Source organism: Odontesthes bonariensis, chromosome 15, assembly GCF_027942865.1.
Source record: "Odontesthes bonariensis isolate fOdoBon6 chromosome 15, fOdoBon6.hap1, whole genome shotgun sequence".
NCBI lineage: Eukaryota > Metazoa > Chordata > Actinopteri > Atheriniformes > Atherinopsidae > Odontesthes > Odontesthes bonariensis.
In genome coordinates this window covers 37473900-37501100 of record NC_134520.1, presented here as the reverse complement: position 1 = coordinate 37501100, position 27201 = coordinate 37473900, and the positions used below count along the sequence as shown (strand labels likewise).

At 50.1% G+C, this 27201-nt stretch overlaps 2 protein-coding genes across 5 annotated transcripts in view; both read right to left on the bottom strand.

Annotated features, from left to right (window-relative positions):
- The window catches only part of patj (PATJ crumbs cell polarity complex component), a 251504-nt gene extending 224873 nt beyond the window's left edge, over positions 1 to 26631 (bottom strand). For 2 of the 4 annotated variants that reach the window (XM_075486126.1, XM_075486129.1), the window contains exons 1-6: positions 26421 to 26625; positions 22751 to 22807; positions 15436 to 15605; positions 7143 to 7340; positions 3046 to 3185; positions 2201 to 2381 (exon numbers count right to left, since the gene is read on the bottom strand). In XM_075486126.1, the coding sequence (XP_075342241.1) occupies positions 2201 to 2381; positions 3046 to 3185; positions 7143 to 7340; positions 15436 to 15605; positions 22751 to 22772 (711 nt within the window). In that variant the 5' untranslated portion in view covers positions 22773 to 22807; positions 26421 to 26625. Of the gene's footprint in view, positions 1 to 2200; positions 2382 to 3045; positions 3186 to 7142; positions 7341 to 15435; positions 15606 to 22750; positions 22808 to 26017; positions 26125 to 26420 lie in introns of those variants that run through there. The other 2 variants (XM_075486127.1, XM_075486128.1) reach the window with 2 other exon arrangements.
- On the bottom strand, positions 803 to 2155 carry LOC142400906 (uncharacterized; the record flags this gene model as incomplete). Its single annotated transcript, XM_075486160.1, has 1 exon — positions 803 to 2155. A coding segment is annotated over one exon (1353 nt), but the record flags the coding sequence as incomplete, so codon positions are not given.
- Positions 26632 to 27201: the final 570 nt, after the last annotated feature.

The following is a 27201-nucleotide window of genomic DNA, read 5'->3' as shown; positions in this document are numbered from 1 at the left end:
ATCATAATTCATCCAAAATCAGATCATGTCAGACGCATCCAGGCGCACAGGTTCTGTTTCACAGGTTAGAAGAACATCTGCAGTGACATCAGAGCGCTGTCAGAGGACGCCTCGCTGCATCAGGTGAATGGATTACAGAAACACTCTGACCTCCGACCCTGAACCGCGGCTCAGCCAGAGGACTGGCGGTGATGTCATCGTCCTCTCCCCGGCCTCCCTCTCCCGCCTCGCTGCCAGGCTTCGACCCCCCCGTGGTGTCGACATTCATTGATCGCGCCGCCTCTCCGACTTAAATACATATTGTCAGGAGCGATGCGGCAGCCGGAGCACTAACTTGATTTCCTATCGGCTCCGAGGTCATTAAAATCATCCGAGTCAATGTCAGCAGACTCGCGGCTCGTCATAGACGGGAGGTCTCACTCCGACTCAGAGGCGTGGTCCCAAAGTGACCTCCAGTTATGATTGACAGCCCCTCAGCGGCGCCGGGCCTGATTGACAGCCGAGCCGCCGTGTGTGTGTGTGTTCAGAAAATCAGTTTCCTACAGAGTTTGAGGTCTAGTTTTTATCCATTTTAACATATTTTTATGATGATTTTAATGTGAATGATTCATTTTCACGACTTGTTTGACTGGTTTCTGTAAAATAAGTTTTGGTATGAGTCGCGGGTCCAATCAGGAGTTCTGAGTTCAGAATAAGCTGCTTCCCACTCCGCAGCAGATTCAAACCCACTAAAAGAAAACTTTGTTTTGTTCCAGGTTTATAAAACTGAAGCACCGGCAGCTTCAACAGATCAGAACACAGATCAGATAACTCCCAGCTGCCAGTGAGGATTCGCTGCTTTTTGGTTTAACCTTCCAATTGTTTTACTGAGTGTGGACTCTTCTTCTCTGACTCTCTTTCTCTGACTCTCTTTCTCTGACTCTTCTTCTGTTCTGTGACTCTTCTTCTCTGACTCTTCTTCTGTTCTGTGACTCTCTTTCTCTGACTCTTCTTCTGTTCTGTGACTCTCTTTCTCTGACTCTTCTTCTGTTCTGTGACTCTCTTTCTCTGACTCTTTCTGTGACTCTTCTTCTGTTCTGTGACTCTCTTTCTCTGACTCTTTCTGTGACTCTTCTTCTGTTCTGTGACTCTCTTTCTCTGACTCTTTCTGTGACTTCTTCTGTTCTGTGACTCTCTTTCTCTGACTCTTCTTCTGTTCTTTGACTCTTCTTCTCTGACTCTCTTTCTGTGACTCTCTTTCTCTGACTTTCTGTGACTCTTCTTCTGTTCTGTGACTCTCTTTCTCTGACTCTTCTTCTGTTCTGTGACTCTCTTTCTCTGACTCTTCTTCTGTTCTGTGACTCTCTTTCTCTGACTCTTTCTGTGACTCTTCTTCTGTTCTGTGACTCTCTTTCTCTGACTCTTTCTGTGACTTCTTCTGTTCTGTGACTCTCTTTCTCTGACTCTTCTTCTGTTCTTTGACTCTTCTTCTCTGACTCTCTTTCTGTGACTCTCTTTCTCTGACTTTCTGTGACTCTTCTTCTGTTCTGTGACTCTCTTTCTCTGACTCTTTCTGTGACTCTTCTTCTGTTCTGTGACTCTCTTTCTCTGACTCTTCTTCTGTTCTGTGACTCTCTTTCTCTGACTCTTCTTCTGTTCTGTGACTCTCTTTCTCTGACTCTTCTGTTCTGTGACTCTCTTTCTCTGACTCTTTCTCTGACTCTTCTTCTGTTCTGTGACTCTCTTTCTCTGACTCTTTCTGTGACTCTTCTTCTGTTCTGTGACTCTCTTTCTGTGACTCTTCTTCTGTTCTGTGACTCTCTTTCTGTGACTCTTCTTCTGTTCTGTGACTCTCTTTCTCTGACTCTTTCTGTGACTCTTCTTCTGTTCTGTGACTCTCTTTCTCTGACTCTTTCTCTGACTCTTCTTCTGTTCTGTGACTCTCTTTCTCTGACTCTTTCTGTGACTCTTCTTCTGTTCTGTGACTCTCTTTCTGTGACTCTTCTTCTGTTCTGTGACTCTCTTTCTGTGACTCTTCTTCTGTTCTGTGACTCTCTTTCTCTGACTCTTTCTCTGACTCTTCTTCTGTTCTGTGACTCTCTTTCTCTGACTCTTCTTCTGTTCTGTGACTCTTTCTGTGACTCTCTTTCTCTGACTCTCTGGGTCCGATCTTCCACGCAGAAGTTTAAATCCCAAACGATGCCATGGTTGAAAGTCTTACCGTGCTGGTGGGCGTGCTGAGTGTTGGCGGCATGTCGGGGGAGCGCTCCCGGGCCACCACCAGCTCCACCGTCTCTCCGGGCTGCTGTAGGAGGTCCAGAACCTGCTGCTGGCCGACACCCGGCTCCAAAGGGCTGCCGTTTATCACCAGGATCTGGTCCCGTTCCTGGAGACGCCCGTCCCTGCAACGCGATGACCCGACAGAACACAATAGATTTATCTTTTAGGAAAGGTTGTGGCTCAGCAGATTACAAACTAGAGAAACTGCTCTTCTTAGAGTCTCATCCTGATGCTCACTGATGAGGATAATGTTCGGTTCTGCTGATGTTGGACCGGACCTCTGCCTCTGATACTGCTGACCATCACATTCTGGGTGTAACCATCATTTTACAAGTGTAGCCCCTCTTCCACTTCTCTCTCCTACGGTGTCCAGCAGGGTTCAGTTCTGGGGCCTTTATTGTTCCTGTTATATCTGCTCCCTCCTTAAGGACATATCCTCCCACTATGCAGATGACACTCAGCTGTATTTCTCTTTAAGATGTTTCTCAGCTGCAGATCTTTCACAGCTGCTCAGACTGTTAAAAGTTGGATGCCTGACAGCTTTCTCCATCTTAATGAAGAGGAAACAGAGTCTGAGCCCCACAGATCTGTGTATAAGCTCAGGGAGACTCTGGGTCCTCAAGTTTCACTTATTTTTATCTTATGTATCTTATTTGAAGCTCTTTGTGAAGTTTTCCTTAAAGCTGCTGGACAGGAACCATTTTACTGACTTTCTTTGCAATCTGTAGGTTTGAACTGATGCTACATGAATAAACCAGAAGTGAGGAAACGAGTGCGTCAGTGAACCTGTGAACGATTCCTCCCGGCTGGATGTGTTTGATGAAGATGCCCTGGCTGCTGCTTCCTGCAGGATTCAGACCAACCACGCTGAAGCCCAGGCCACCGGAGAGCGGCCGGGTCAGGCTGACCAGCTGCGTGCGACGGCCCTGCACACGCACACGGAAACACACGCACACGGAAACACACGCACACGGAAAACAAGCGCCCACGGAAACACGCGCCCACGGAAAACAAGCGCCCACGGAAACACGCGCACACGGAAACACACGCCCACGGAAACACGCGCCCACGGAAACACGCGCACACGGAAACACGCGCACATGGAAACACACGCACATGGAAACACACGCACACGGAAACACACGCACATGGAAACACGCGCACACGGACACGCACGCACACGGAAACACAGGCACACGGAAACAAGCACACGGAAACGCACGCACACGGAAACGCACGCACACGGAAACGCACGCACACGGAAACAAACGCACACGGAAACACGCGCACACGGAAACACAGGCACACGGAAACAAGCACACACGGAAACAAGCACACACGGAAACACAGGCACACGGAAACAAGCACACACGGAAACACAGGCACACGGAAACACACGCACACGGAAACACACGCACATGGAAACACACGCACACGGAAACGCACGCACACGGAAACGCACGCACACGGAAACACAGGCACACGGAAACAAACGCACACGGAAACACGCGCACACGGAAACACAGGCACACGGAAACAAGCACACACGGAAACACAGGCACACGGAAACAAGCACACATGGAAACACAGGCACACGGAAACAAGCACACGGAAACAAGCACACATGGAAACACAGGCACACGGAAACAAGCACACGGAAACGCACGCACACGGAAACGCACGCACACGGAAACGCACGCACACGGAAACACAGGCACACGGAAACAAACGCACACGGAAACACGCGCACACGGAAACACAGGCACACGGAAACAAGCACACACGGAAACACAGGCACACGGAAACAAGCACACACGGAAACACACGCACACGGAAACACACGCACATGGAAACACAGGCACACGGAAACAAGCACACACGGAAACACAGGCACACGGAAACAAGCACACACGGAAACAAGCACACACGGAAACAAGCACACACGGAAACACGCGCACACGGAAACACGCGCACACGGAAACACACGCACATGGAAACACACGCACACGGAAACACAGGCACACGGAAACAAGCGCACACGGAAACAAGCACACACGGAAACACAGGCACACGGAAACAAGCACACACGGAAACACAGGCACACGGAAACACACGCACACGGAAACACACGCACATGGAAACACACGCACACGGAAACAAGCACACACGGAAACACAGGCACACGGAAACAAGCACACACGGAAACAAGCACACACGGAAACAAGCACACACGGAAACACGCGCACACGGAAACACGCGCACACGGAAACACACGCACATGGAAACACACGCACACGGAAACACAGGCACACGGAAACAAGCGCACACGGAAACAAGCACACACGGAAACACAGGCACACGGAAACAAGCACACACGGAAACACAGGCACACGGAAACACACGCACACGGAAACACAGGCACACGGAAACAAGCACACATGGAAACACAGGCACACGGAAACAAGCACACGGAAACAAGCACACATGGAAACACAGGCACACGGAAACAAGCACACGGAAACGCACGCACACGGAAACGCACGCACACGGAAACGCACGCACACGGAAACGCACGCACACGGAAACACAGGCACACGGAAACAAACGCACACGGAAACACGCGCACACGGAAACACAGGCACACGGAAACAAGCACACACGGAAACACAGGCACACGGAAACAAGCACACACGGAAACACACGCACACGGAAACACACGCACATGGAAACACACGCACATGGAAACACAGGCACACGGAAACAAGCACACACGGAAACACAGGCACACGGAAACAAGCACACACGGAAACAAGCACACACGGAAACAAGCACACACGGAAACACGCGCACACGGAAACACGCGCACACGGAAACACGCGCACATGGAAACACACGCACACGGAAACACAGGCACACGGAAACAAGCGCACACGGAAACAAGCACACACGGAAACACAGGCACACGGAAACAAGCACACACGGAAACACAGGCACACGGAAACACACGCACACGGAAACACACGCACATGGAAACACACGCACATGGAAACACAGGCACACGGAAACAAGCACACACGGAAACAAGCACACACGGAAACACAGGCACACGGAAACAAGCACACACGGAAACACAGGCACACGGAAACACACGCACACGGAAACACACGCACATGGAAACACGCGCACACGGAAACACAGGCACACGGAAACAAGCACACACGGAAACAAGCACACACGGAAACACAGGCACACGGAAACAAGCACACACGGAAACACAGGCACACGGAAACACACGCACACGGAAACACAGGCACATGGAAACACACGCACATGGAAACACAGGCACACGGAAACAAGCACACACGGAAACACAGGCACACGGAAAAAAGCACACACGGAAACAAGCACACACGGAAACACGCGCACACAGAAACACACGCACACAGAAACACACGCACATGGAAACACACGCACACGGAAACACAGGCACACGGAAACAAGCGCACACGGAAACACGCGCACACGGAAAACAAGCGCCCACGGAAACACGCGCACACGGAAACACGCGCACACGGAAACACGCGCACACGGAAACACGCGCACACGGAAACACGCGCACACGGAAACACGCGCACACGGAAAACACGCGCCCACGGAAACACGCGCACACGGAAACAAGCGCACACGGAAACACGCGCACACGGAAAACAAGCGCCCACGGAAACACGCGCACACGGAAACACGCGCACACGGAAACACGCGCACACGGAAACACGCGCACACGGAAAACACGCGCCCACGGAAACACGCGCCCACGGAAACACGCGCACACGGAAACACGCGCACACGGAAAACAAGCGCCCACGGAAACACGCGCACACGGAAACACGCGCACACGGAAACACGCGCACACGGACACGCACGCACACGGAAGCAAACGCACACGGAAACGCACGCAAACGGAAACACACGCACACGGAAACACGCGCACACGGAAACACGCGCACACGGACACGCACGCACACAGAAACGCACGCAAACGGAAACACACGCACACGGAAACACAGGCACACGGAAACACAGGCACACGGAAACACAGGCACACGGAAACACAGGCACACGGAAACACGCGCACACGGAAACACGCGCACACGGAAAACAAGCGCCCACGGAAACACACGCACACGGAAACACGCGCACACGGAAACGCACGCACACGGAAGCAAACGCACACGGAAACACACGCACACGGAAACACACGCAAACGGAAACGCACGCACACGGAAACGCACGCACACGGAAACACACGCACACGGAAACACACGCACACGGAAACACACGCACACGGAAACACACGCACACGGAAACACACGCACACGGAAACAAACGCACACGGAAACACACGCACACGGAAACACACGCACACGGAAACACACGCACACGGAAACACACGCACACGGAAGCAAACGCACACGGAAACACACGCACACGGAAACACACGCACACGGAAACACGCGCACACGGAAACGCACGCACACGGAAACACACGCACACGGAAACAAACGCACACGGAAACACACGCACACGGAAACAAACGCACACGGAAACGCACGCAAACGGAAACGCACGCACACGGAAACACACGCACACGGAAACACACGCACACGGAAACACACGCACACGGAAACACACGCACACGGAAACACACGCACACGGAAACACACGCACACGGAAACACACGCACACGGAAACACACACACACGGAAACACACGCACACGGAAACACACGCACACGGAAACACACGCACACGGAAACACACACACACAGTTAGAGGCTCATCCTGTGATTTTCAGGGTTCTGTGTGTGCCTTGGCTCCGCCCACCTTGGCTGCATCGATGATCCACTTCTGGAGGTCGGATGGAGGAGGAGCCTGATGGATGGGCGGAGTCGAGCCATTGGTCAGGATGGAGGACAGAGGGGGCGTGGCCGAGCTGTTGGTTGGATCAATGGCGCTCATGATCAGCTGACCCCTTTTAGAGAAGCTGAAGTCACTGCAGGAGTCAGGAGGCGAACCACTCAGCTACAGAAGAGGAGGAGGGGGAGGAGGAGGAGGAGGAGGGGGAGGGGGAGGGGGAGGAGGAGGAAGAGGAAGAGGAAAAGGAGGAAGAAGAGGAGGAGGAAGAGGAGGAAGAGGGGGAGGAGGAGGAAGAAGAGGAAGAGGGGGGGAGGAGGAGGAGGAAGAGGAGGAAGAAGAAGAGGAAGAGGAAGAGGAGGAGGAGGAGGAGGAGGAGGAAGAGGAGAAGGAAGAAGAGTAAAAAGAGGAAGACGAGGAGGAGGAAGAGGAAGAGGGGGAGGAAGAGGAGGAAGAGGAGGAAGAGGAGGAGAAGGAAGAAGAGGAGGAGGGGAGGAAGAGGAGGAGGAAGAAGAGTAAAAAGAGGAAGACGAGGAGGAGGAGGAGGAGGAAGAGGAGGAGGAGAAAGAGGAAGAGGAGGAGGAAGAGGAGGAGGAGAAAGAGGAAGAGGGGGAGAAGGAAGAAGAGCAAAAAGAGGAAGAGGAAGACGAGGAGGAGGAAGAGGAGGAGGAAGAGGAGGAGAAGGAAGAGGAGTAAAAAGAGGAAGAGGAAGAGGAAGACGGGGAGGAGGAGGAAGAGGAGGAAGAGGAGGAGGAAGAGGAGGAGAAGGAAGAGGAGTAAAAAGAGGAAGAAGAAGAGGAAGACGAGGAGGAGGAAGAGGAGGAAGAGGAGGAGAAGGAAGAGGAGTAAAAAGAGGAAGAAGAAGAGGAAGACGAGGAGGAGGAAGAGGAGGAAGAGGAGGAGAAGGAAGAGGAGTAAAAAGAGGAAGAAGAAGAGGAAGACGAGGAGGAGGAGGAAGAGGAGGAGGAAGAGGAGGAAGAGAAGGAGGAATGGCTGTCAGGATGCTGAACAGATGAAGGAACAACACTGAATAAATAATTCCTGCTGAAAGTTAAACTCATAAAATCTGTAACCAACGGAACATTAAAGCCTCGTTTCCAATGCAGTCCGGTACGGGTCGGTTCAGAACGGTATGGGTACATCCCTGACCTCCTACATCCCTGACCTCCTACATCTGACCTCCTACATCTCTGACCTCCTACATCTGACCTCCTACATCTCTGACCTCCTACATCTCTGACCTCCTACATCTGACCTCCTACATCTCTGACCTCCTACATCTGACCTCCTACATCTCTGACCTCCTACATCCCTGACCTCCTACATCTGACCTCCTACATCCCTGACCTCCTACATCTCTGACCTCCAACATCCCTGACCTCCAACATCTGACCTCCTACATCCCTGACCTCCTACATCTCTGACCTCCTACATCTCTCACCTCCTACATCTCTGACCTCCTACATCCCTGACCTCCTAAATCCCTGACCTCCTACATCTGACCTCCTACATCTGACCTCCTACATCTCTGACCTCCTACATCTGACCTCCTACATCTCTGACCTCCTACATCTGACCTCCTACATCCCTGACCTCCTACATCTGACCTCCTACATCTGACCTCCTACATCTCTGACCTCCTACATCTGACCTCCTACATCTCTGACCTCCTACATCTGACCTCCTACATCCCTGACCTCCTACATCCCTGACCTCCTACATCTCTGACCTCCTACATCTCTGACCTCCTACATCCCTGACCTCCTACATCTCTGACCTCCTACATCTCTGACCTCCTACATCTGACCTCCTACATCTCTGACCTCCTACATCTCTGACCTCCTACATCCCTGACCTCCTACATCTGAGCTCCTACATCTGAGCTCCTACATCCCTGAGCTCCTACATCCCTGACCTCCTACACATCCCTGACCTCCTACATCTCTGACCTCCTACATCTCTGACCTCCTACATCTGACCTCCTACATCTGACCTCCTACATCTGACCTCCTACATCTCTCACCTCCTACATCTGACCTCCTACATCTGACCTCCTACATCTGACCTCCTACATCCCTGACCTCCTACATCTCTCACCTCCTACATCTCTCACCTCCTACATCTCTCAACTCCTACATCTGACCTCCTACATCCCTGACCTCCTACATCCCTGACCTCCTACATCTCTGACCTCCTACATCCCTGACCTCCTACATCTCTGACCTCCTACACATCCCTGACCTCCTACATCTCTGACCTCCTACATCTGACCTCCTACATCTGACCTCCTACACATCCCTGACCTCCTACACATCTCTGACCTCCTACATCCCTGACCTCCTACATCCCTGACCTCCTACATCTCTGACCTCCTACATCTCTCACCTCCTACATCTCTCACCTCCTAAATCCCTGACCTCCTACACATCCCTGACCTCCTACACAACCCTGACCTCCTACATCTCTCACCTCCTACATCTCTCACCTCCTAAATCCCTGACCTCCTACACATCCCTGACCTCCTACACAACCCTGACATCCTACACATCCCTGACCTCCTACATCTCTGACCTCCTACATCCCTGACCTCCTACACATCCCTGACCTCCTACACATCCCTGACCTCCTACACATCCCTGACCTCCTACATCCCTGACCTCCTACATCTCTGACCTCCTACACATCCCTGACCTCCTACATCCCTGACCTCCTACATCTCTGACCTCCTACACATCCCTGACCTCCTACACATCCCTGACCTCCTACACATCCCTGAACTCCTACATCTCTGACCTCCTACACATCCCTGACCTCCTATATCTCTGACCTCCTACACATCCCTGACCTCCTACATCTCTGACCTCCTACACATCCCTGACCTCCTACATCCCTGACCTCCTACATCTGACCTCCTACATCTGACCTCCTACATCTCTGACCTCCTACATCTCTCACCTCCTACATCTCTCACCTCCTACATCTCTCACCTCCTACATCTGACCTCCTACATCTCTGACCTCCTACATCTCTGACCTCCTACATCTGACCTCCTACATCTCTCACCTCCTACATCTGACCTCCTACATCCCTGACCTCCTACATCTGACCTCCTACATCCCTGACCTCCTACATCCCTGACCTCCTACATCTCTCACCTCCTACATCTGACCTCCTACATCTCTGACCTCCTACATCTGACCTCCTACATCCCTGACCTCCTACATCCCTGACCTCCTACATCTCTGACCTCCTACATCCCTGACCTCCTACATCCCTGACCTCCTACATCTGACCTCCTACATCCCTGACCTCCTACATCTCTGACCTCCTACATCTGACCTCCTACATCCCTGACCTCCTACATCCCTGACCTCCTACATCTGACCTCCTACATCCCTGACCTCCTACATCTCTGACCTCCTACATCTGACCTCCTACACATCCCTGACCTCCTACATCCCTGACCTCCTACATCTCTGACCTCCTACACATCCTGACCTCCTACATCTCTCACCTCCTACATCTCTCACCTCCTACATCTGACCTCCTACATCTCTGACCTTCTACATCCCTGACCTCCTACATCTGACCTCCTACATCTGACCTCCTACATCTGACCTCCTACATCTCTGACCTCCTACATCTGACCTCCTACATCCCTGACCTCCATCATCTGACCTCCTACATCCCTGACCTCCTACATCTGACCTCCTACATCCCTGACCTCCAACATCTGACCTCCTACATCTCTGACCTCCTACATCTCTGACCTCCTACATCTGACCTCCTACATCTCTGACCTCCTACATCTGACCTCCTACATCTCTGACCTCCTACATCTCTGACCTCCTACATCTGACCTCCTACATCTGACCTCCTACATCTCTGACCTCCTACATCTCTGACCTCCTACATCTGACCTCCTACATCTGACCTCCTACATCTCTGACCTCCTACATCTCTGACCTCCTACATCTCTGACCTCCTACATCTGACCTCCTACATCTGACCTCCTACATCTCTGACCTCCTACATCTGACCTCCTACATCCCTGACCTCCTACATCTGACCTCCTACATCTGACCTCCTACATCTCTGACCTCCTACATCTGACCTCCTACATCTCTGACCTCCTACATCTGACCTTCTGCATCTGACCTCCTACATCCCTGACCTCCTACATCTGACCTCCTACATCTGACCTCCTACATCTGACCTCCTACATCTGACCTCCTACATCTGACCTCCTACATCTGACCTCCTACATCTGACCTCCTACATCCCTGATCTCCTACATCCCTGACCTCCTACATCCCTGACCTCCTACATCCCTGACCTCCTACATCTGACCTCCTACATCTGACCTCCTACATCTCTGACCTCCTACATCTCTGACCTCCTACATCCCTGACCTCCTACATCTGGCCTCCTACATCTGACCTCCTACATCTGACCTCCTACATCCCTGACCTCCTACATCCCTGACCTCCTACATCTGACCTCCTACATCTGACCTCCTACATCTGACCTCCTACATCTCTGACCTCCTACATCTCTGACCTCCTACATCTTACCTCCTACATCTGACCTCCTACATCTCTGACCTCCTACATCTCTGACCTCCTACATCTGACCTCCTACATCCCTGACCTCCTACATCCCTGACCTCCTATATCTGACCTCCTACATCTCTGACCTCCTACATCTCTGACCTCCTACATCCCTGACCTCCTACATCCCTGACCTCCTACATCTGACCTCCTACATCCCTGACCTCCTACATCCCTGACCTCCTACATCTCTCACCTCCTACATCTGACCTCCTACATCTCTGACCTCCTACATCTGACCTCCTACATCCCTGACCTCCTACATCCCTGACCTCCTACATCTCTGACCTCCTACATCCCTGACCTCCTACATCCCTGACCTCCTACATCCCTGACCTCCTACATCTGACCTCCTACATCCCTGACCTCCTATATCTCTGACCTCCTATATCTCTGACCTCCTACATCTGACCTCCTACACATCCCTGACCTCCTACATCCCTGACCTCCTACATCTCTGACCTCCTACACATCCTGACCTCCTACATCTCTCACCTCCTACATCTCTCACCTCCTACATCTGACCTCCTACATCTCTGACCTTCTACATCCCTGACCTCCTACATCTGACCTCCTACATCTGACCTCCTACATCTGACCTCCTACATCTCTGACCTCCTACATCTGACCTCCTACATCCCTGACCTCCATCATCTGACCTCCTACATCCCTGACCTCCTACATCTGACCTCCTACATCCCTGACCTCCAACATCTGACCTCCTACATCTCTGACCTCCTACATCTCTGACCTCCTACATCTCTGACCTCCTACATCTGACCTCCTACATCTCTGACCTCCTACATCTCTGACCTCCTACATCTGACCTCCTACATCTGACCTCCTACATCTGACCTCCTACATCTCTTACCTCCTACATCTCTGACCTCCTACATCTGACCTCCTACATCTGACCTCCTACATCTCTGACCTCCTACATCTCTGACCTCCTACATCTCTGACCTCCTACATCTGACCTCCTACATCTGACCTCCTACATCTCTGACCTCCTACATCTGACCTCCTACATCCCTGACCTCCTACATCTGACCTCCTACATCTGACCTCCTACATCTCTGACCTCCTACATCTGACCTTCTGCATCTGACCTCCTACATCCCTGACCTCCTACATCTGACCTCCTACATCTGACCTCCTACATCTGACCTCCTACATCTGACCTCCTACATCTCTGACCTCCTACATCTGACCTCCTACATCCCTGATCTCCTACATCCCTGACCTCCTACATCCCTGACCTCCTACATCCCTGACCTCCTACATCTGACCTCCTACATCTGACCTCCTACATCTCTGACCTCCTACATCTCTGACCTCCTACATCCCTGACCTCCTACATCTGGCCTCCTACATCTGACCTCCTACATCTGACCTCCTACATCCCTGACCTCCTACATCCCTGACCTCCTACATCCCTGACCTCCTACATCTGACCTCCTACATCTGACCTCCTACATCTGACCTCCTACATCTGACCTCCTACATCTCTGACCTCCTACATCTCTGACCTCCTACATCTGACCTCCTACATCCCTGACCTCCTACATCCCTGACCTCCTATATCTGACCTCCTACATCTCTGACCTCCTACATCTCTGACCTCCTACATCCCTGACCTCCTACATCTCTGACCTCCTACATCCCTGACCTCCTACATCTCTGACCTCCTACATCTCTGACCTCCTACATCTTACCTCCTACATCTGACCTCCTACATCTCTGACCTCCTACATCTCTGACCTCCTACATCTGACCTCCTACATCCCTGACCTCCTACATATCTGACCTCCTACATCTCTGACCTCCTACATCTCTGACCTCCTACATCTCTGACCTCCTACCTCCTACATCTCTGACCTCCTACATCCCTGACCTCCAACATCTGACCTCCTACATCTGACCTCCTACATCTGACCTCCTACATCTGACCTCCTACATCTCTGACCTCCTACATCCCTGACCTCCTACATCTCTGACCTCCTACATCTGACCTCCTACATCCCTGAGATCTTGTAGAAAGGTCTTACTGCAGTCTCTGTTCATCTTTCTAACCTTTTATAGCTCTCTGTACGGCGCTGTGGTCACTGGGAACTGGATGTAAATCTGCTTTATCAACACGTTTTGGCCTGAGAAAGCCCAGAACCTCCGGACCGACCCAGCCGCACACAGATGTCATGTTCCCAAAGCCGGCCTGCATCTCCCACAATGCAAAGCATCAGCGACACGGCGGAGCCGTAAAACAAACTTTAACCATCAGGATGATGTTTTAAACCCGCTCATCGCCGGTGTCACATCAGCCGACTGTCCGCATACTTCTGAATCTAACCGGGCGGTGCTGACGAAGACGAGGACGGATGGAGAGACGAAGGGCGCAGCCAACAAGAGCCACGAGGAAAGAAATGAAGCGAGGGGCCGGGGGGTAAGTGGGGAGGAGAAGAAGAAATCAATAGATTCCTCTGCGGGCCACGTCTCTGAACAGGTAATGTATTAACGACCTTTACTCTCACATTGTGGAAACTTATCAGTCTGCAGCTTATTTAGGCCGGGCTGACGGAGCAGGATCCCGAGCCATTTCATCAATACCGCCCCGACAAGGCCGTTACTCACAGCCAGACACCAGATATTAAAGCTTGATAGATCCGCAGAGCAGGAGGGAGGGAAATAAATAAAGACAGAGGGGGAGAGGAGTCCCCGCTCCATCCACCTCCAGCAGCTCCACCTACACTTTCATAGACTCGCTCTGACCTTCGCAGCACTTAGAATATGAAGCCACTTACAGCCATTATCTTAATTTGGCCTCAGATTGTTTATTGTGGGGGAGCGTCAGAGTGAGCGGCAGCTGAATACAGATGACCACGGGGGGGGGGGGGGGGGGTGTCCCGCTCACAACTCGAACACCTGATAGGCTGTCAGCGGCTGGGCGGGGCTTCAGCTGCCACATCATAACACACCGTGTGAGAGCAGCGCAGCAGAGGATGTGTGATGGGCAGCCTCCATTCTGGGCCCAGACTCGTCACACAGCCGGTTCCCCATCGGTCGGTTCCCCCATCGGCTCGTCCCCCCATCGGCAGGTTCCCCCATCGGCAGGTTCACCCATCGGCAGGTTCCCCCATCGGCCGGTCCCCCCATCTGTTGGTCCCCCCATCTGTTGGTTCCCCCATCGACCCGTCCCCCCATCGGCTGGTCCCCCCATCTGTTGGTCCCCCCATCGACCCGTCCCCCCATCGGCCGGTTCCCCCATCGGCCGGTTCCCCCATCCCCCCATCGGCCGGTTCCCCCATCCCCCATCAGTTGGTTCCCCCATCGGCCGGTACCCCCATCGGCAGGTTCCCCAATCGGCCGGTTCCCCCATCCCCCATCAGTTGGTTCCCCCATCGGCCGGTTCCCCCATCGGCCGGTTCCCCCATCGGCCGGTTCCCCCATCGGCCCGTCCCCCCATCGGCCGGTTCCCCCATCGGCCCGTCCCCCCCGTCCCCCATCAGTTGGTTCCCCCATCAACAGGTCCCCCCCATCCCCCATCTGTTGGTTCCCCCATCGGCCCGTCCCCCCATCGGCCGGTCCCCCCATCCCCCATCCCCCATCGGTTGGTTCCCCCATCGGCCCGTCCCCCCGGTGTCTCAGCCGTGTCTCACCTGGGTGCGCAGCTGCCTGATGGAGTGCTGCAGGTTCAGGATGTGGCCAAACAGCGGACTCTGCAGCGTCTGCCGCAGGTTCCCCAGCGTGTCGCTGTGGGTCCACTCCTCCCTTTGGACCAGTTTGTTCTGCAGCCGCTCCAGAGCCGCCAGAACCTGCTGACGCTCGGCTGCCCGAACACACACAGTCGGTTAAACACACAGTCGGTTAAACACGGTCGGTTAAAGACGGTCAGTTAAAGACGGTCGGTTAAACACGGTCGGTTAAACACGGTCGGTTAAACACAGTCGGTTAAACACACAGTCGGTTAAACACAGACGGTTAAACACAGACGGTTAAACACACAGACGGTTAAACACACAGTCGGTTAAACACAGACGGTTAAACACACAGTCGGTTAAACACAGTCGGTTAAACACAGTCGGTTAAACACGGTCGGTTAAACACAGTCGGTTAAACACAGTCGGTTAAACACAGTCGGTTAAACACACAGTCGGTTAAACACGGTCGGTTAAACACGGTCGGTTAAACACAGACGGTTAAACACAGTCGGTTAAACACACAGTCGGTTAAACACAGACGGTTAAACACACAGACGGTTAAACACACAGACGGTTAAACACACAGACGGTTAAACACACAGTCGGTTAAACACAGACGGTTAAACACACAGACGGTTAAACACACAGACGGTTAAACACACAGTCGGTTAAACACACAGTCGGTTAAACACAGTCGGTTAAACACACAGTCGGTTAAACACACAGTCGGTTAAACACAGTCGGTTAAACACACAGACGGTTAAACACACAGTCGGTTAAACACAGTCGGTTAAACACACAGACGGTTAAACACAGTCGGTTAAACACACAGACGGTTAAACACACAGTCGGTTAAACACACAGACGGTTAAATACAGTCGGTTAAACACACAGACGGTTAAATACAGTCGGTTAAACACACAGACGGTTAAACACAGTCGGTTAAACACACAGACGGTTAAACACACAGTCGGTTAAACACACAGACGGTTAAACACACAGACGGTTAAACACACAGACGGTTAAACACAGTCGGTTAAACACAGACGGTTAAACACACAGACGGTTAAACACACAGTCGGTTAAACACACAGACGGTTAAACACAGTCGGTTAAACACAGACGGTTAAACACACAGACGGTTAAACACAGACGGTTAAACACAGACGGTTAAACACACAGTCGGTTAAACACAGACGGTTAAACACACAGTCGGTTAAACACAGACGGTTAAACACACAGTCGGTTAAACACAGACGGTTAAACACACAGTCGGTTAAACACACAGACGGTTAAACACAGACGGTTAAACACACAGTCGGTTAAACACAGACGGTTAAACACAGACGGTTAAACACACAGTCGGTTAAACACAGTCGGTTAAACACAGACGGTTAAACACAGACGGTTAAACACACAGACGGTTAAACACAGACGGTTAAACACACAGACGGTTAAACACAGACGGTTAAACACAGACGGTTAAACACACAGTCGGTTAAACACAGACGGTTAAACACAGACGGTTAAACACACAGTCGGTTAAACACAGACGGTTAAACACACAGTCGGTTAAACACAGACGGTTAAACACACAGTCGGTTAAACACACAGACGGTTAAACACAGACGGTTAAACACACAGTCGGTTAAACACAGACGGTTAAACACACAGACGGTTAAACACAGACGGTTAAACACACAGTCGGTTAAACACACAGACGGTTAAACACAGACGGTTAAACACACAGTCGGTTAAACACACAGTCGGTTAAACACAGACGGTTAAACACACAGTCGGTTAAACACACAGACGGTTAAACACACAGTCGGTTAAACACAGACGGTTAAACACACAGTCGGTTAAACACACAGACGGTTAAACACACAGTCGGTTAAACACAGACGGTTAAACACACAGTCGGTTAAACACACAGACGGTTAAACACACAGTCGGTTAAACACACAGACGGTTAAACACACAGACGGTTAAACACACAGTCGGTTAAACACACAGTCGGTTAAACACACAGACGGTTAAACACAGACGGTTAAACACACAGACGGTTAAACACAGACGGTTAAACACAGACGGTTAAACACACAGTCGGTTAAACACACAGTCGGTTAAACACACAGACGGTTAAACACAGACGGTTAAACACAGACGGTTAAACACAGACGGTTAAACACACAGACGGTTAAACACAGACGGTTAAACACACAGACGGTTAAACACAGACGGTTAAACACACAGACGGTTAAACACAGACGGTTAAACACAGACGGTTAAACACACAGACGGTTAAACACAGACGGTTAAACACAGACGGTTAAACACACAGACGGTTAAACACACAGACGGTTAAACACACAGACGGTTAAACACAGACGGTTAAACACAGACGGTTAAACACACAGACGGTTAAACACAGACGGTTAAACACACAGACGGTTAAACACACAGACGGTTAAACACACAGACGGTTAAACACACAGACGGTTAAACACAGACGGTTAAACACACAGTCGGTTAAACACACAGACGGTTAAACACAGACGGTTAAACACACAGACGGTTAAACACACAGACGGTTAAACACACAGACGGTTAAACACAGTCGGTTAAACACACAGTCGGTTAAACACACAGACGGTTAAACACAGACGGTTAAACACACAGACGGTTAAACACAGACGGTTAAACACACAGACGGTTAAACACACAGACGGTTAAACACACAGTCGGTTAAACACACAGTCGGTTAAACACACAGTCGGTTAAACACAGACGGTTAAACACAGACGGTTAAACACACAGACGGTTAAACACACAGACGGTTAAACACACAGACGGTTAAACACACAGACGGTTAAACACACAGACGGTTAAACACACAGACGGTTAAACACAGACGGTTAAACACACAGACGGTTAAACACACAGACGGTTAAACACACAGACGGTTAAACACAGACGGTTAAACACACAGTCGGTTAAACACAGACGGTTAAACACAGACGGTTAAACACACAGACGGTTAAACACACAGACGGTTAAACACACAGACGGTTAAACACACAGTCGGTTAAACACACAGTCGGTTAAACACACAGTCGGTTAAACACAGACGGTTAAACACAGACGGTTAAACACACAGACGGTTAAACACAGACGGTTAAACACACAGTCGGTTAAACACACAGACGGTTAAACACACAGACGGTTAAACACACAGTCGGTTAAACACACAGACGGTTAAACACACAGACGGTTAAACACACAGACGGTTAAACACACAGACGGTTAAACACACAGACGGTTAAACACAGACGGTTAAACACACAGACGGTTAAACACACAGACGGTTAAACACACAGACGGTTAAACACAGACGGTTAAACACACAGACGGTTAAACACACAGACGGTTAAACACACAGTCGGTTAAACACACAGTCGGTTAAACACACAGACGGTTAAACACAGACGGTTAAACACAGACGGTTAAACACAGACGGTTAAACACACAGACGGTTAAACACAGACGGTTAAACACACAGACGGTTAAACACAGACGGTTAAACACACAGACGGTTAAACACAGACGGTTAAACACACAGACGGTTAAACACACAGACGGTTAAACACACAGACGGTTAAACACAGACGGTTAAACACACAGTCGGTTAAACACAGTCGGTTAAACACACAGTCGGTTAAACACACAGTCGGTTAAACACAGACGGTTAAACACACAGACGGTTAAACACACAGTCGGTTAAACACAGACGGTTAAACACACAGACGGTTAAACACACAGACGGTTAAACACACAGACGGTTAAACACAGTCGGTTAAACACACAGTCGGTTAAACACACAGACGGTTAAACACACAGACGGTTAAACACAGACGGTTAAACACACAGTCGGTTAAACACACAGTCGGTTAAACACACAGACGGTTAAACACAGACGGTTAAACACACAGACGGTTAAACACACAGTCGGTTAAACACACAGACGGTTAAACACACAGTCGGTTAAACACACAGACGGTTAAACACAGACGGTTAAACACACAGACGGTTAAACACAGACGGTTAAACACACAGTCGGTTAAACACACAGTCGGTTAAACACACAGACGGTTAAACACAGACGGTTAAACACACAGTCGGTTAAACACACAGACGGTTAAACACAGACGGTTAAACACACAGTCGGTTAAACACACAGACGGTTAAACACAGACGGTTAAACACACAGTCGGTTAAACACACAGACGGTTAAACACAGTCGGTTAAACACACAGACGGTTAAACACACAGACGGTTAAACACACAGTCGGTTAAACACAGTCGGTTAAACACACAGACGGTTAAACACACAGACGGTTAAACACACAGTCGGTTAAACACACAGACGGTTAAACACAGACGGTTAAACACACAGTCGGTTAAACACACAGACGGTTAAACACAGTCGGTTAAACACACAGACGGTTAAACACACAGACGGTTAAACACACAGTCGGTTAAACACAGTCGGTTAAACACACAGACGGTTAAACACACAGTCGGTTAAACACACAGACGGTTAAACACACAGACGGTTAAACACACAGACGGTTAAACACACAGACGGTTAAACACACAGACGGTTAAACACACAGACGGTTAAACACACAGTCGGTTAAACACACAGTCGGTTAAACACAGACGGTTAAACACACAGTCGGTTAAACACACAGACGGTTAAACACACAGACGGTTAAACACAGTCGGTTAAACACACAGACGGTTAAACACACAGTCGGTTAAACACACAGACGGTTAAACACACAGACGGTTAAACACACAGACGGTTAAACACACAGTCGGTTAAACACACAGACGGTTAAACACACAGACGGTTAAACACACAGACGGTTAAACACACAGACGGTTAAACACACAGACGGTTAAACACAGACGGTTAAACACACAGTCGGTTAAACACACAGACGGTTAAACACACAGACGGTTAAACACACAGTCGGTTAAACACACAGACGGTTAAACACACAGTCGGTTAAACACACAGACGGTTAAACACACAGACGGTTAAACACACAGACGGTTAAACACACAGTCGGTTAAACACACAGACGGTTAAACACACAGACGGTTAAACACACAGTCGGTTAAACACACAGTCGGTTAAACACAGACGGTTAAACACACAGTCGGTTAAACACACAGACGGTTAAACACACAGACGGTTAAACACACAGACGGTTAAACACACAGACGGTTAAACACACAGACGGTTAAACACACAGTCGGTTAAACACACAGTCGGTTAAACACACAGACGGTTAAACACACAGACGGTTAAACACACAGACGGTTAAACACACAGACGGTTAAACACACAGACGGTTAAACACACAGACGGTTAAACACACAGTCGGTTAAACACACAGACGGTTAAATACACAGACGGTTAAACACACAGACGGTTAAACACACAGACGGTTAAACACACAGACGGTTAAACACAGACGGTTAAACACAGTCGGTTAAACACACAGACGGTTAAACACACAGACGGTTAAACACACAGACGGTTAAACACACAGACGGTTAAACACAGACGGTTAAACACACAGTCGGTTAAACACACAGACGGTTAAACACACAGACGGTTAAACACAGACGGTTAAACACACAGACGGTTAAACACACAGTCGGTTAAACACACAGACGGTTAAACACAGACGGTTAAACACACAGTCGGTTAAACACACAGTCGGTTAAACACACAGACGGTTAAACACAGTCGGTTAAACACACAGACGGTTAAACACACAGTCGGTTAAACACACAGACGGTTAAACACAGACGGTTAAACACACAGACGGTTAAACACAGTCGGTTAAACACACAGTCGGTTAAACACACAGTCGGTTAAACACACAGACGGTTAAACACAGTCGGTTAAACACACAGACGGTTAAACACAGTCGGTTAAACACACAGTCGGTTAAACACACAGTCGGTTAAACACACAGACGGTTAAACACACAGACGGTTAAACACAGACGGTTAAACACACAGACGGTTAAACACAGACGGTTAAACACACAGACGGTTAAACACAGACGGTTAAACACACAGACGGTTAAACACACAGACGGTTAAACACACAGTCGGTTAAACACACAGACGGTTAAACACACAGACGGTTAAACACACAGACGGTTAAACACACAGACGGTTAAACACAGTCGGTTAAACACACAGACGGTTAAACACACAGACGGTTAAACACACAGACGGTTAAACACACAGACGGTTAAACACAGTCGGTTAAACACACAGACGGTTAAACACAGTCGGTTAAACACACAGACGGTTAAACACAGACGGTTAAACACACAGACGGTTAAACACAGTCGGTTAAACACACAGACGGTTAAACACACAGACGGTTAAACACACAGACGGTTAAACACAGACGGTTAAACACACAGACGGTTAAACACAGACGGTTAAACACACAGACGGTTAAACACACAGACGGTTAAACACACAGACGGTTAAACACACAGACGGTTAAACACACAGACGGTTAAACACACAGACGGTTAAACACACAGACGGTTAAACACACAGACGGTTAAACACAGACGGTTAAACACACAGACGGTTAAACACACAGACGGTTAAACACACAGACGGTTAAACACACAGACAGTTAAACACACAGACGGTTAAACACACAGACAGTTAAACACACAGACGGTTAAACACACAGACGGTTAAACACACAGACGGTTAAACACACAGACGGTTAAACACACAGACAGTTAAACACAGGTCACTGATCTTACTCCTTTTAAATCCTTTGAGTTATTTATCTTTAAACCATTCAAATTGTTCATTTTCTGCATTTATGTTTTAGATTTAAAAACTTCTGCTGCAGGGTCAGATGTCAGAGGTTCGGTTACACCTTCAGTTTCTGACATTTCTGCCTCAATCAGGACTGAAAATCAGGTAAAAGTAGAAACAAACGACAGAAATATATTTAGTACTTTAGCTGTTAATGTTAACACTTTATTCCCCTAAACTTTAAACCTCAAAGCGACTGAGCTGCGCAGCTTCCTGTTTGCTGGTTTCCTGAAACTCAAACCTTTGGTTCCCCTTCAGAAAAACGGGATTATTTGAGTAAATAATTCGCAGAACCGTGCACACAGCTGAGTGCACGTGGAACAGCGAGAGGGTTTACCTGCTGGGACGTTTTCATACATGGTGGCTGTGCTTTCTCTGCTGGTTCTGGATCAGTCTGAAGGAAAAACACAAACATGTTGCCAGGTCAGGGGTCAGGGGTAACATGTTGCCAGGTCAGGGGTCAGGGGTAACATGTTGCCAGGTCAGGGGTCAGGGGTAACATGTTGCCAGGTCAGGGGTCAGGGGTAACATGTTGCCAGGTCAGGGGTAACATGTTGCCAGGTCAGGGGTCAGGGGTAACATGTTGCCAGGTCAGGGGTCACATGTTGCCAGGTCAGGGGTCAGGGGTAACATGTTGCCAGGTCAGGGGTCAGGGGTCAACATTAATAGAAATACTGAATCTGACTCCACACCTGAGCAGGTGATAGACGTATGTTCTTCAACATTCAGGTGAAATACCCCGACCACAACAAAGCTGACCTAACTACTAGTTAACTACTAGTTACCGGGCAGGTTAGATACCGACTATAAAGCGAAGTCCAGTCGGTGGCGTGGGTACGCTTCATTTAACTACCTGTGTTACAAACTGTGACCCGAACACGGAGCGGCAGCGTTTGGACGGGCTCACACGAGCCTAACCAACCCACCCAGAGAGGGTAACTAGTACTAGTCAGTGAGAGGCAGAGGTGGGCGGGTCCTCTCTGCTTATTGCCTCTTATTTGTTAGATTATCTGATTGGTTTGACCCGTTTTTACACTGTTGGGGTTTCCTGAATGAAACCGTTCATGTTGTGTTAAGGCTGATTTATGGTCGTCTACGGAAACCCTCCCGGAGATCGCGAGGGTTGTGATTGGTCGGCTAACGACATCATTTCCGGAATCACTTCTCCGGTTTAGCTCCTTCCTCTCAGAACAACAACACCGCCATCTTTGAAAGAGTTTACTGTGTGCTGGTCAACATTTGGTGAAAATTATTTGCATTTGAACATCAACAAACTCCAACAACAGCCTTTCTCTCCCGGTCGCCATCGTTCCCTGTGAGGAGGAACGGAGCCGGAAGGTGAACAACCAATCAAACACTTTCACCATATACGCAAGAGATTGGGTCGTTCAAAGGGACAGTTCGCCTCTTTTGACATGAATCAGAATCGCTTTTTATGCCAGGTATGTGGACACACACGAGGAATTCTTGGCGCTATTTTCTCTCCCTTCGTATCACTACGGGCTGTGTAAACTGTGCAGCCGATGAGCAGACCGAGCAGTAATCACCTAAACAGAAGCAGCTATCGCTAGGTGGCTGAACGCACTGATACGAAGGGAGAGAAAATAGGGCCAAGAGATTGTGAGGTCTGACTTTTTCCTGGAGAACCATTTTGTGATGCAAATGTATTACTCTGTTGAACGCATATTGTTCTGAGAAGCAAAACGCTTTATTTTTTAAACCCCAGCCAACTAGCCGGACTACCTTCATCAACACCAAAACGAGGCTGGAACTCTGCTCACAGGACGCAGCAGGGGGTAAGAAGATGTTCAGAAATGATGCTGCTGATATGGGATGTTACACAGCTTCATGTCAAAAGAGACGGACTGTCCCTTTAACGTAGCGCCACCTACTGATCGGGAGGTGAACTGCCTTGCGTATCCGACATCCCGACGGAGAACTTTGAAAGGTTTAAAGCCTCTGCGTGACCATGGAGTCGGATTTGCGGATAGCGACGGAGAAGCATACCGAGGCCTTACAACGTGCTGCGTGGATAAAAGTGACTCGACTCATGATGCACACAAAAACAAGCTGTGAACACTGTGGAACCAGCTGCCAGTTTGGGAGGCAGAGCCTTCAGTTATCAGGCCCCTCTCTGTGGAACCAGCTGCCAGTTTGGGAGGCAGAGCCTTCAGTTATCAGGCCCCTCTCTGTGGAACCAGCTGCCAGTTTGGGAGGCAGAGCCTTCAGTTATCAGGCCCATCTCTGTGGAACCAGCTGCCAGTTTGGGAGGCAGAGCCTTCAGTTATCAGGCCCCTCTCTGTGGAACCAGCTGCCAGTTTGGGAGGCAGAGCCTTCAGTTATCAGGCCCCTCTCTGTGGAACCAGCTGCCAGTTTGGGAGGCGGAGCCTTCAGTTATCAGGCCCCTCTCTGTGGAACCAGCTGCCAGTTTGGGAGGCAGAGCCTTCGGTTATCAGGCCCCTCTCTGTGGAACCAGCTGCCAGTTTGGGAGGCAGAGCCTTCAGTTATCAGGCCCCTCTCTGTGGAACCAGCTGCCAGTTTGGGAGGCAGAGCCTTCAGTTATCAGGCCCATCTCTGTGGAACCAGCTGCCAGTTTGGGAGGCAGAGCCTTCAGTTATCAGGCCCCTCTCTGTGGAACCAGCTGCCAGTTTGGGAGGCAGAGCCTTCAGTTATCAGGCCCCTCTCTGTGGAACCAGCTGCCAGTTTGGGAGGCGGAGCCTTCAGTTATCAGGCCCCTCTCTGTGGAACCAGCTGCCAGTTTGGGAGGCGGAGCCTTCAGTTATCAGGCCCCTCTCTGTGGAACCAGCTGCCAGTTTGGGAGGCAGAGCCTTCAGTTATCAGGCCCCTCTCTGTGGAACCAGCTGCCAGTTTGGGAGGCAGAGCCTTCAGTTATCAGGCCCCTCTCTGTGGAACCAGCTGCCAGTTTGGGAGGCAGAGCCTTCAGTTATCAGGCCCCTCTCTGTGGAACCAGCTGCCAGTTTGGGAGGCGGAGCCTTCAGTTATCAGGCCCCTCTCTGTGGAACCAGCTGCCAGTTTGGGAGGCGGAGCCTTCAGTTATCAGGCCCCTCTCTGTGGAACCAGCTGCCAGTTTGGGAGGCGGAGCCTTCAGTTATCAGGCCCCTCTCTGTGGAACCAGCTGCCAGTTTGGGAGGCGGAGCCTTCAGTTATCAGGCCCCTCTCTGTGGAACCAGCTGCCAGTTTGGGAGGCAGAGCCTTCAGTTATCAGGCCCCTCTCTGTGGAACCAGCTGCCAGTTTGGGAGGCAGAGCCTTCAGTTATCAGGCCCCTCTCTGTGGAACCAGCTGCCAGTTTGGGAGGCAGAGCCTTCAGTTATCAGGCCCCTCTCTGTGGAACCAGCTGCCAGTTTGGGAGGCAGAGCCTTCAGTAATCAGGCCCCTCTCTACCTGTAAGATCAGGCTGAAAACTTTCCTGCTGTGCAGCCACATGACGTCATCAACAAGGTGAATATCAACAATAATCTGAATCACCAACAACTCTGAGGCTGAGCAGGTGTGTCAGAACCTTTAAACAAACACTTTCATGGAGGTTCTGAAGCGGACTGATCCCTCAGGGCCGCCGTACAGCACCACCGAATATATGTTTACCTTCCACACGTGCACGCGGCTGGTTTCTGGTTCCTGCAGCTCAGGTGCTAGGAGTGAGAGGCTCGTGACCACGATGCAGGTATCAGTCAGAGCAGAGCCGAGCCGAGCCGAGCGGAACCAGAACCGAAGTTATGTTAGAAAACAGAAACCGGCTGAAGGTCGCATTTAAATCTGAGGAAGCGGCTCACCTGCACGCTCACCTGCACGCTCACCTGAGGAACCAGGAAGTGAAACTGGGAGCTCGGCGGGGGAGGGGAGTAAATAATAATTATTAAACTATAAATCCCGCGCGCTCTGTAAATGTTTACAGTTTCCTGGTGAGTTGGAAGCGTTTTTAAGCTGAGACACGCGCACATTCAACAGGTGCGTCAAACTTTCCAAACACGGTGACGACACGCCTCACCTTCTCTGACGCATCCACCAAACTTCCACCAGGCGCGCGCACGGTTCCGCTCAGACCCGCGCGCGGTTCCGTTTCACGCGCAGAACCGAGCCGCCGACAGTCAACCCGCCTCCGAACCGGCGGATAACCGGCAGATAACTCACTTTCTCCGGGTCCAGTCCGGAGCCAGCGTCGCTCTGAAGCTGCAGGCGGAAACACTGAGCTCCCCTTCAGAAGAAAAGTTTGCTTCCATAGACCAAGGAAAACCCAGTTTATGATTTCTGAAACCTTTATTCTGTTAAAAGTTTGCTTCCGACTGAGAGAAAAGTGAACTTTTCACAGCTTTTTGGCAGTTAAACCACTTTAAACCTTCTCAGACCACCTCAGAACTAAAACCTAAACATTTAAACAGATCAAAATGAGCAGAAACTTCCTCCAGAGACCAAAGAAAACCCAGTTTATTATTTCTGAAACCTTTATTCTGTTTGATAAATGAATGAATGAATAAGTCAGCTTCTCCTGATCCAGATGAAAAAGCCACAATCCTCTGGACTGTTGGGTTTTAAATAATCATTTCAGTCTTTATTTCTGTGTAAAGTTACAGAGTTTTCTGTGCTTTCATTCAGATTACGTCCTCCTCTTCTCACCCGGATGCTCTAACTTCTAACTCTCCCTCATTTCTGACTCATCACAGTTTAAAATCAGCCTTTCTGAACATTATATCCACATTTATCTTCTGTGGCAGAGTTGGTAGAAGTCACCATGAATGTATTTTCATGTTAAACTTCATCCTAAAGTTCCT